This window comes from Falco peregrinus, chromosome 4 (genome assembly GCF_023634155.1).
Source record: "Falco peregrinus isolate bFalPer1 chromosome 4, bFalPer1.pri, whole genome shotgun sequence".
Taxonomy (NCBI): domain Eukaryota; kingdom Metazoa; phylum Chordata; class Aves; order Falconiformes; family Falconidae; genus Falco; species Falco peregrinus.
In genome coordinates, this window is record NC_073724.1 from 8,106,585 (window position 1) to 8,118,723 (window position 12,139).

Genomic DNA, 12,139 nt, shown 5'->3' on the forward strand with positions numbered 1-12,139 from the left:
CAAAGACCGTAAAGTCTTTAAAGGAGGTAAATATTTAAGAAATTCATCCTTGTGAGGAACCTCATCCTTGTGGGCTCTGAAGAAGGGGAAGGAAACTACTGACCTTGGTCCAGTTTTGTTTACATCTTAAGTCATTTAGAGGTTATAGCAAACTGCTTTTGGGAAAAGGCTCTCCTCTCTTTGCAGAGTCCTTGCCATCTCCTAACGCCTGCAGCCCCTCAAAGATGAGGTGCATATAGCAAGATGGATTTTTCCATTGGCTGTTCTCATTTGGAAGATTGCCAAATACTACTTCTGTACTCTTATGTGCTTTTAATTTGCTTTGTGCTAACAGTTTCTTTGAAGAGAACAAAGGTTATGTATCAAGCACAGAAGTACAGACTGTCCTTTCTATCAGAGGGATTACATTTCCAGTCACTCGTAAGCTCCATTGTCTCGGAGGTGTTTTGAACAGCTGCTACACAGACCAAGGGGCAGTCTCGAGCATGGCTTTGGGCAGGTTTACCATGCAAGTATGTGGTCAGCACAAGATCAAGATCCAGAACTGCTTTAATGGACTAAATACAGATATATCTGGCGTAGGCATCCACTTTTTGAGGTGGCCTCCTTCAAAAATCAAAACAGAGTTTATCACTATTATCAATGTATTGTCAGATGAAATGAATCATACTCACAGTGGTGCCTAAAGGCATGAAGTCCCCATCCAAGATGCCTAAAATGATCACTCACGCCCTAAAAGTGACTTTGCCTCTCAAATGGCTAAGACATAGAGCATAGACAACTATCCCACATGGAGACATCCCTTGCTGCCTGTCGGCAGTGAGGCATTTAAAAGACATGCTAGCCAGCTGCACTCAATTAAATGTCACATCAGATGTTTGCCTGAGCTGCTGTCAGTCCTTTTATTCTTTGGTCAATCAGAGCAGCAGTTAGTTGTCCTTCCCAAGTGCCCATCCAGAACTTGTGAGCAGTGGCTGGACTTCACCGGGTACACAGCTAACACACCACGAGCCACTCTGTTTATCTAACAGCCTTTTTCAGCGGACAGGTAGAAAGGACCTTTGGTACCTATGGCTGTTGTGCAAGCCACACGCTGGGACAGTTGAGCAGCAAGCATAAGAACCTGGCTGAGATGCATCTTCCCTATATTTAGATAGCCCAGTAGTCATCGAATTCTCCTAAATGACATATTCTTATAGGTATTTAAAGTAAGTGGAGTTCAGCACCTTGGTTCCTTAAAGCCTGGAAGTGGGCAGCTGCCTGCATTGTGAAACATTTCAATGCCTTAACTCTGGCCCCAGGCTCCCGTAATAAATATTTAAGATGAATGAGGCTTACCCTCCCCTAGTTACATGTCACCACATGCATGACTTCAGTTCAGTTGTTGTATTGTACACTCCCAGCCACCGCACCCTTCGGTTTGGCTCCTCTCTTGCTTTATGTACCTGGGTGTTAGGAGGAACAGGGAAAGGCAGTTTAACTGGGGAAGAAAGTTCACAGCTGGGGAAGGAGTCCACAGGTCTCCTCTCTGCCCCTAGGCAGAGAGCAGCAAGCAGCGCCGAAGCCGACTGGTGATCTGGCTAGTCATTCTGGCTGTGGGGAGCGGCAGACTGGAGAAGCGCTATAAAAGAGACCGAGAAAGTGAACCCGTGACGGCTATGTGAAGGAGCCCTTCCCCTAAAGCCAATCGCTTATTCAGCCACCTAGGGATTACAAGGAAGAGCACCTGGAGGTGACACAAAGGAAAGATGAGGAGGACAGCAATGGAAAGACTTTGGCCATTGGTTTTCAGCGCCAGTGAGTACTAATTTGGTTATGTCCTCAAGGGTTGGGTAGAAGGAAACAGCACTACAAGGTCCAAGTACTCCAACGGACTCTGTGTGTTTCTTTTCTTTAGTAAAAGTTCCTTCATGTTTATGATCGGGCAGGTGTGTTTACCATCTCTGTGCTGAATGTCCAGACTCACAGGCAACTCCTAAAGCCACAAGGCAGTGTTGGGAACAAGAGAAGAATGCTGTTCTTTATGAGGCTGGAAAATATTTGTTTTAAAACCAGTTTCAATGGCTTCCATTACATACAATGTTTATCTCTGAAGAACTTCCTCAGCTGGAATTAGAAAAGTCTTTGGGTTTTATACTTTTATACATAAATCTGCATGTGCTGTAGGTCTCCGTCGCCTAAATCCTACTGTTTATGTGTACTTTGATAGAACTTGCGATCTCTCTCTATTATTTGCATCAAGGGGATGCACAACAATCCCTACTAACGCATATAAATCAGCCAGCTTGCCCTTTCTCATCCCACCTTGTGGAGACTGCAGTCTCAGTTCTACTGCTTTTTAACCTGTCTCATCGCCTCATACTGATGCTCCTACACCTCCTTCCAGGCTTCAAAGAAAGCTATGTACATGAAAATAGCTTAGGGTTTTTACCAAAAATCCTGAAAAACCTCACTTCAACAATAAGACCCACAAGAAAAAGAAATCCACAAAGTTTAACATAATTAGAAAAAGTGGATGTGCTCCCTGTGCAACAGATGTGACTTCTCATGAGTTGATGACCATTATGTAAATTGTGTCAATTGGTATTCATTCTCCTTTTTCATTATTCTCACTTTCATGCTATTGGAATCACAGATGGGAAACACTTCAGAGCAGAAATATGTATGTTGGGTGAAGCCCTTCTTGCCTGTTTGGGCAGGACTCTAATGGTAATAATTCAGTGTTAAAATACTGGCCTGTGAAAAAAATTTTTGAAAAGGTCTAGTAGATTCCTGCATTTCACTGGAGTGGAGAAATTGCACAGCACACGGCAGTGTTGGGATGCCGGAGCTGCCCTGAACGAGCGGCATCAGGATCTCAGCACAGGCTGGCGACTTCTGCTGCACAGCTTTTCACTGCAGTTGTGCAAATAACTGGTACTGCAAACATCTTGCTGAAGGAAAAGCCCCGAGTGGTCATTCTGAATCAAACAAACCTTTTACTTTTACTGGAAATTTCATGTTTAATAGGTTTCCCCTCTCCCACTTTGGAATTAAGTTTCAGCTAAATTCTGAGGTCAAGTATTGAATTAAAAGTCAGAGCATTAGGAGACTAAATAAAACATTTCCACTTTTCCTGCTTTTCTTACTAGCCAAATCTACCAAGGGAAATCAGCAATAATAATTTTGCTTGATCAGAATCTCAATGTTTTCAGCAAACAGAATATTCCTCTAATTGTTTCCAGCCCTATTAATTGCCCTTCAGTCTGTTTTGATTAATACTTAGTAAGGAATGTGAAAGTAGACCCGTCACTTTGATTTGCTTCTTCCTTTGCACAAGTACAAATGTTGAACCTGAGCAGCAGGAGATAAAAACCTTCTCAATTTCTTAAAATGTTATAAACATAGTAATTGATAGCACACACAAGCATAATTCTAAGGCTTAAATCGATGTGATGCCACCCCTCTATACTATATAGGCTATTCATCCTCTCTCCCTTCTTGAAGTTCTCTCAGAATCGGCCCTCCCCTCCCTTCGGCTGTACTTTGAATAGATTCTGTTTTCTCTCAGAAAAAAAACAGCCAACCCCTGAAGAATAACCCCCAGTTTTTAGACATGTTGCCTATGGCCAGCTGCCTGTGGGTGACTGTAAATAAGTGAAACGAGGTGAAGACAGGGAAGGAGGAAACTGGCGTGAGTCAATGGCATCTAGAATGAAACCCTGCAGCTTCCCTGAGAGCCAGAAGAAGGCCTAAAGAGGAGGAGTGGGAGCCAGAAAGGGATGTCGTGGGTGAAAAATGGGAGAGCATCAGAAGCTGGGCGCTGGGGCGATAGCAACAGATGAAGAAGCGGTCTCGCTTGTTACGGACTGTGTCTCTTGTATGCAGTGTTTGCTTCAGCTGTTCCCCTAGTCTGCACCAAAGACGTTTGGGAAAAAAAAACAAACATATTTATCGTAAGATTTGAGTCACCCACCTGGAAGAAGGAAAATCACCCGTGAAAGGAAGCCTTAGGGCTGGGCAGTCTCTGCCCTGGCTCAGGGCTGAGTTAATGACCCGTCAGTGAACCCTGCCCTGGTGGAACCAGTTTCTGAGCCACAAAAGGATCAAGAAATGGGGTTTGCTCCATCTCCTAGTACAGTCAGTGGTCCTGCTACTTAAATGCAGGAAAGCATCTCTATCCAGTCACAACAGGCAACGGGAAAGCTTTCATAGGTGTCTCATACAGAGATACGATGAAAACAACATTCAGAAAGACTGGCAGGGCTACACAAACACGGGCCTTGCACTGGATGCTCCAGAGCAGGGAAGGACCTGGGAGTGGCTGCAATAAAACCATGTTAGAAATACTTTGCCCTGCTGGGTTCCTTCTCATAGCTGTCAGTGGCTGTAAATGAATTAATCCCCGAGAGAACAGAAACCACTACCACCACGACACAGAGGAAGAGACTAAAATGCACGCTTAGCTAATTAACTGTGCCAGACCACAGAACAACTCTGTGATGGGTCAGGGAATGCAGAAAGATGGGAACTTTGGCTAAAAAGCAGATCCCTGCACCAGCTGTTCCGTGTAACCCTGTGCAATTGCTGGAATCGCTACCAGCAGGGTTCCAGTGCAGGGACAACAGAACCTTTTGGGTCCCTGTGCTGTTATCCTAGGGGACACTGGCGTTCACTGCTGTGAATTGAACAGTGCTGTTAAGGATCTCTTAAAAGCTCTGGTCATGCTCAGCTCGCCAGTGGCTTGCTCTGACTGGGATAATACGTGTGGCTGCGGCCTTTTCCTGCCTAACAAAGCACGTATTCACCATCGGTTCGCAACTCAAGGTGGAATCCAGATGGCCTTTGCTCTCTCCCTTACACATCACGCTCCCACATAGGCCTACCCTGGACAGAGATGTGGCAGACTGAGGACCCAAAGCTTGCTGGAGGGCAACTTGGCAGGCAAATCCTCTCTGGGGGAACACTGACTCAGCCTGGTTTGTTCAGAAGCAAACCTTCACCACTAAACACAGCAAGTTCCTCTGGGGGACATCTCTGCCCTCCTCCACTTTCCTCCTTACTGGACCACGTTCCTCTCTGCCATGGGAGTGCCTCTGAGCAGCACTCTGCCACAGCACAAGCAAACTAGTAGGCTGCAACAAGGCTTTTACCATCGGTCAGATTCTACTGTCTGTGCTATACCTTCATACTCTTCAGGCTAATCCCTCTGCTGCATGCTTCTCCTTGCCTCTCCTACATCCAGGGCACTCTCACTCCTCCCTCTACTTCTTCCACATCTCTCTTCATTGGCTGCTCCTCTTCCATACGGTCCTTAGAGCTATTTAACTACTTAGCAGGAACCAGCCACAGCTGCACCTTATCCACATCAGCCAACCTGCCACCCCTTAAGCCAGCCCACAGCCGTATATCGTTAATTAACCCAGCTGCATTCCTCTACAGCACTCCATTCCTTACCTTCTTGCCCTCTCTCTAACTTGTTTCAGACTTAAGATTTTTCTTGACTGATTTAGTTTGGTGCCATAAACCAAACCCAACCCACAAACTGTAAGGAGAAAGCAGGTGGGTTTTAAACATAGGTTGCCGCAGGCATGAAGGTCAGCTATGGCAGGGCAGAGGTAAACCTCCAGCTCAGTCCTGAGAGAACTAAAACCTGCCACTAGTTAAAGCTCAGGTATGATGAATTAAGCATCAAGTCAAACAGCATCCAGCATACAAGAAACACCTACCCTGTGCCCTGCGTGCTTCACCAGGGCATAGAAGAATTGCTGTTTTATTCAATGCTCAGCTATTCCTGTGTTCCACAGGCAGGAGCTACAGTTCTTGGAGAAAGGTGACTACTACCCTACTAATTCTTAAAAACAAATTGCTATTCTTCTCTTGTTTGTTTCAAGGTCTCTTTGCTTTTCTAGGTTTTTCTCTTTTTCAGGGCATTACATGAACAGGTTTTGATTCCCTAGCACAAAATGTCACTTCTCTATGGACTTGGATCGAGGCAAGTTATTTGATAGTGTTCCTGATCCCTGAAATTTGACAATATCAATTTGTTAGGTTAGCCTGAATCCTTAAGACCGCTGATGCACCTGTATTATCTGTTTATCTGTCTCACTCTGTACATTTAGACCTGTCAAAGGATGTCAGTCACACTCAAAGAGGGCTCAGAACAAAAAACCAAACATCTTCATAAATTCCATGGCAATGTATGTCCAGGTAAAGAAGAACAGAAACGAGGAACAGAAAGCAGAGTTTAGCTCCCAGGCACCCTACGCAGCAGCCTCCTATAGTCAACCAGCCACAGCGTGCATCACCTCTTGCTCAGTGGGGAATGCCAGGAATGATGGAGGGGATGTGGGGTTATTCCAAAAGCCAAAGAGACAAAACATGGAATCCAGATGTCATTAATTTTGCTGAGTACAGAATTCATTCTCTTCCTAGTTCTGGTGACTGCTCATGCCCTCACTGTGGAAGCACCTGACAAGGAAATACAGGTGGCACGAGGGAACAACGTTACTCTCCACTGTCATTTTAAAACTGAGGCTTCTGTTGTCTCAGGAGATGTTGTTGTCTGGAGGAAAATCAATAGCGAGGTAAATCAAGTTGCATAACAAAACGTATGGTAGGATATCCAAGAGGGGAGTGGGAGGAGAGGTGGAAGCAGGGCTGTGGGCAGGAATGTATGCTGGAAGAAAAAGATTCCTTCAAAACTTCCTTTAATCTCAGAACTATGCAAACAGAAACTCTGGTTCTAGATGCAATTTATCCCAGACCTATTGCATGATACTAGGCAAGCCCCCACCATTCTCTTTCCTCTCTTGGTCTTGCAACTATGTATTGAGGATACATCACTGTATATGCTGTGGGTTTACATCTATTAAAATATGTGAAATACTCAGATATTTTATAAAAAGATGTATATATTTAAGTATATGTATCATATACATATTTATATATATACACATATATCGGATACTATGCTATATAAAAAGTTTTGATGATAATAGTACCTTCATAGAGAGTATTTGAATGTAAAGAGATCTCTGAAGTTCTCTCGACTAATTCTTGGGAATTAGTGAGAGGGGAACCAGCCTTTGGGTATCTCCTTGCAGTAACTGCCAAGGGTCTCTTCTCTGAAGATCCTTGCTGGAAAAAAGCAAGGGAGTTTGTGTAATCATAGGGGAATTCGATCAACATGTGGACCTCAGGCAAGTGTCACAGTGTTCTGTCACGGAGAGGAAAGGTGGATAAGCCTCAGCAAAAGAAACCAGTTGTGTCTGACTTCAGATAAGGTGGGAGAAGGGGACTCCAAACAGAAACCCCGCCCCTTTTGAATTTCTGTTTTTCTTGGCTTTTTGGCAAACTCAGGCAGTTTCAGGCCCTCTTTTCCAAGCTGCTCTTCTTTTAAGAGTGGGATAAACCATCAAGTTAGGTTGTAGACTTACACAGAAGACACTGCGACTGATCATTTTCCCTCCCTCCCTATCAGGATGATGCTGTCACTAGGTATTTTGATGGACTTGTACAGTATGGCAAGGGCTATGAAAACCGTATACAGTTTAGCGGTGATGTAAGCAAAGGGGACATCAGCATCACCATCAATGCAGTGACCATGGAAGACAACGGGACATATGTATGCAGCGTTCGTCTGAGGAATGACCCCCCCAGGCATACCGCAACCTTGTCGCTTTTTGTCCTTGGTAAGCATGATGGAGGCAACACCCGATCCCTTAAGACAAAACTCTTTTATTTGTTGACAACGGATCTTCTAACAGAAAAAATCTTGCCCAGGAAGTCATCATCCACAATTCCATCTGGTCTTTTCCTACTACTATGGAAGCAGGTTGGAGGGCTTAGAGCACCCACCTCCCTTAGATAACCTGACTGTAGAAAATAGTCTTTACAGTTCACTTTCCTAGTAACTCCTGCCCCATGACATGGCATTCCTCATTCCCCCTGTGGCTTGCCATACTCCAGTTACCAAAAGGTGAGTTACCCAACACTATTAGACGTATCCCAAAAAGCATTTTACAATTCCTTCTTGGCTGACCAGTGCCAAGAAGGGAGAAACAAATTAGAGACAAGTTCACTCCAGTTCCTTTCAGAAGAAGGTGGCAGGTGCAAGACCACCCTCTGTTTAGCAGGAATAAAAAGCACTGGTGAAGAAGATGGGTTGAAACAAAAAACTACTTCTGATTAATACAATTCCTTCCTTTTTTCTTCCTTCAGTTGCACCATCCAAGCCAGAATGCAAGATTTTGGGGACAGCAGAATACGGTCATACAATCAATCTGACCTGTGTTTCTCACGAGGGCTCCCCAAAGCCCAGGTACACTTGGCAAAGCTTCAACGTACAAAATGAGCCCCGTGTACTAAGAACAACAGAAGGTATGTGAAATTCAGATGTCAAGTCTTTGAGCTCTCTCTAGATCAGGGTTGGAAAGATTTTGAGATGCAAATACAAAAACACACTTAAAGGCTTTTTCTAGAAAGTTCTTTGACCAGGATTTTGAAAAGCTGTCTTTTTGATACAAGACACACTCCTGAGTAACTTAGCCAGGGGAAAAGGACTGTGACCTAAAGTAACAATGGTCAGTAAGATTTTCACTTCAGCTCTCACCGGGCGAGAAAGCTGGCTCACCAGACAGAAATCATTACTTTTCAGTTGCTGGGTGTAACATGAGGAATAGCACCGAAGTTTCTAACTGGTGTGTCTTTATATCCCAGCTTGCTCGACACTGACCAGGTTGCTTTCTGGGGTGAAGGCACAGAAAAGCTGGCTCTGGCAGCAACTCTCCTTCCAGAGGCGACTCCTCACCTAGAGGAAGGTGGTATGAGAAACAGTTATGCCATGCCTGCGTTGAGCATAAATGAGACTTCTGGTTCTTTAAGACTGCCACACAAGCCCCCAGTATTTTATTTACTTTAAGTCAGAATCTGGAAAAAAATTGAACTGAATTTCCACGGCAGGACCTCGGTAGAACTATTTGCACAGAAAGTTGGGTTTCGTATTCTCTGAAGTGCAGTAGTGACAAGAGGACTCAGATTTATTCCTTTAAACAACTTTGTTTCTTCCTGGCACGTTCAACTCCAGAAAGACTGAGTAAGTTAAACCAGGAAGGGCAGGTTCAGGTACTGTTATAGCATCGCTATAGAGATAAACTAAATACGATCAGACTCGACAGGGATATTCGCAGCTCATTAGCCGATTCTTGCGTAAATTATGCCAGAGACATCACCAGCAGGGGCACAAGCCTTATTCATTCGTCTGACTGGCCACTAAGTGGTGCCAACGCATCACGCACAGCCCTGAACGTCCCGGGATTTGTGCTCTTCCAGCAGCAGGTGCCTGCTGGAATCCTGGTCTTCCCTGGGCAGGGGTCTCTTCTGATCCATTTCCACCTCCGTCCTGTTCCCATCAGAGCATCCATGCCCAAGCAGTGTGCCGACTGTCCCTTTCTGCCCCAACCTGGCTGGACACCTGCTGTCGCTACAAGCAATTTCCTTCTGTGCTAAGCAAGTCCCAGCTCTGCAGAGTGTGCAGAATCCTCTTAGGAGCTGCTCCAAAATTGATAGTATCTGACCTGCATTTTTCCCAGTTTGATTCACCAATTACTTTTGATTTAATATAGGAGGATTTGCAGTCCACTTATAGACTGCAACTCTGAAAGCTAGAAACAGCCCCCTGGAAGGAAAGTGTGTGTGTGTGTGTGTAAATACATATATATATATAGAGAGAGAGAAGCAAGCATGGACAGTATGTAGACACTAAAAAAACAAACAAAAAATTAAAATCAAGCATGCAGGCTGTTATTTCTTGGTTTGCATGCTCTTTTACTGTCCAGCGGTAGGCACCAGCAGAGACTAAACAGAATCCCAGTCCCACAAGTAGGCTGGAAAGCAGTGAGATCACAGGGAAAATACAAGGAAGTCACTGTCAAGTATTCAGAGTTTTTTGCTTTTAGAGTAGGAATCTGGACCTTTATCAGTACATCACAAGCAAAAAGCATGGACTACACGTATAAATGTCAGCTGGAGACTAACAAATAGAAATGACAGAGCTGAGCTTTACCGTATGTTCTGTTAGGCTGGACAGAAAACACTGCTGTATCACAGCAATTCCATGTCACTGCATTTTCTTTCCTCATTTTTTTTCACAGCCTGCTTGGCCGCTCCCAGACTAGAAAACTATTTCCCCCACTGCTAAATAATTCAGACCTGACGTCCTAAGAGCTGGAGGACTGAAAAGCATTTTGTTGTTCCACGAGTTAATTCATCAGATGGCCAGTTCTCAAAGCCAGATGCTGGTTTGGGCCATCTCACATTTCTCAGCAAAATCCAATGTAAAAAAGCTCTCGCTAAGCACAAATTCTTCTTCACCCTCCACCTACAATTTTCTTTCTAAAAGGAACGTTCAAGTGCCACATGTTCCCTGTAATCACAACGGCACGCTTGCGTTTGTCCTCCCACAAATCACACCCAAAGCTAGGGAAAGCACAGCAGCTCCTGAGCAAGGCGGAGCAATCCATCAGTTTTAATAACTTCTCATGGCTCCAGCTACCCTGGGCTGGAATTGAAGGGCTGCTGTCCCCACTTCCTTCCCTGCTTTAATTCTTTTCTTTTTTTTCAACTGGATTTGTGCTTCACAACAGGGGAACAAATAACGCTGAAGAACATCTCAGCGGATACCTCTGGCTTTTACATCTGCACTTCAACCAACATTGTGGGGAAGGAATTTTGCAACATGACGGTCAGCGTTGTGCCACGTAAGAGACGGGGTTGCTTACTGGAAGGGTGGTACCAGAGAAAGCATTCTGGCTGCGTGGCCAAGGATTAATGGAGGAAACGCACACACAAGTATAAAATTCTGCTTTCTCGCAAAAAAAAAATAGCGCGCTTTTTCTACCTTTAGGAGAGATACTCTGCATTGGTTTACATGCTAATAGAGTACTCACTAACTCATAGAGTACTTCACAGATGACAAAAAAAGCGTAGAGTAAGATAAAACAAAGTCCCTAAAGTCTGAAAGCGAACTGTATCGACAGTTGTTGTTCAGCTCCACAGGCTCCTCCCTATCACGGTCCAACCAGTTGCTCCTGCATACTTACCAGACACCCAGTGCAGAATTCGTTCCAGTTGCTGCAGTCAGACACAGGTGGCTCCCACTCAGCCTGGCCCCGGCAGTGAGATCTGACACCCGGCGGTGGGATTTGAAGTCCAGTGGTTGTGCTGGCTGCATGTGGTACGCATCTCACTGCAAAGGGCTAATTCTTTTCTTCCTGTACAGCATCCATGAACATAGCTCTTTACGCTGGCATCGCTGGTGGAGCTCTTGCTGCAGTTTTAGTTATTGGTATTTTAGCCTATTGCTGCTGCTGTCGGGCGGACAAGGACAAGGACTATGAGATGACGTAAGTACCTTTCTCTAGAAAAGTGAACAGGATATATGAAGGGTTCATGTTCCCCCTCTGGCATCAACATATGTAGTGGAAAGCACAGGAGAAAAAAAGAAATCAAGGAAAGCGTGCACTGCTTTTTCCTTTCAGTTTCTACCCAAGTGGCTCCCATCTCTTCTCATGGAATATGACCAGTATTACCAGACACCTTTGTGGTCTCTGGGGTAGAAGCCAAACATTCAAACCCTGGCACTGAATTAGCAAGCCCAAGTCAGTCAAGCGTGCACAGCTACTTGATAAGCAAAGCACAGGCTGTTTCTCATTTCTCCAAATCCCTGTAGTAGCTGTTTCTGTCCTTGCTAGTCTAAATCACCATGAGGTTCTGTACTCAGAATTACGGCTCCAAGACAGAAACTTTTTGTTTATTCTCATGATAGAAACAGACCACTGGAAGAAAAGTGAGATGAGAAAAGATACACCAGTCACCCTTTCTCTTGCATCACCAGCAAGACTCTCTCTAGAGCGATTCAGTAAAACCGCACGCCAGCTTAGAGCAGTCTAAAACCATCCTAACACAAAAGCTCTTCAGTAAAATTTCTAGCTGGTTTTAATTAATACCTCTACTCCTGAACAATGTTTCAGGGAGCAAGAAGATAGAAATGAACCCTCCATGGATATGCCTACAAGGAATCAGAGAGCAGAGGATGGTTTTGAAGATGAATGAAGAAAGAAGCAGGAGTCCAATGCCATCTTCAGGATCTGCTGAGGCA

General features: G+C 44.7%; 1 protein-coding gene across 1 annotated transcript; it reads left to right on the top strand.

The window, feature by feature from the left end:
* Positions 1-1,405: 1,405 nt before the first annotated feature.
* Positions 1,406-12,139, top strand: GPA33 (glycoprotein A33). Its single transcript, XM_027784673.2, has 7 exons — positions 1,406-1,797; positions 6,415-6,566; positions 7,463-7,673; positions 8,203-8,361; positions 10,626-10,739; positions 11,261-11,384; positions 12,012-12,139. The coding sequence occupies exons 1-7, from the start codon at positions 1,749-1,751 to the stop codon at positions 12,091-12,093; spliced, it is 891 nt and encodes a 296-aa protein (XP_027640474.1). The 5' UTR covers positions 1,406-1,748; the 3' UTR covers positions 12,094-12,139.

Bases quoted from the DNA above. Each gene is read 5' to 3' on its own strand.
- GPA33 (XM_027784673.2), top strand. From the start codon at position 1,749: ATGAGGAGGACAGCAATGGAAAGACTTTGGCCATTGGTTTTCAGCGCC. The intron at 6,567-7,462 runs GTAAATCAAGTT...CCTCCCTATCAG, and splicing joins GGAGGAAAATCAATAGCGAG to GATGATGCTGTCACTAGGTA. The intron at 8,362-10,625 runs GTATGTGAAATT...GCTTCACAACAG, and splicing joins TGTACTAAGAACAACAGAAG to GGGAACAAATAACGCTGAAG.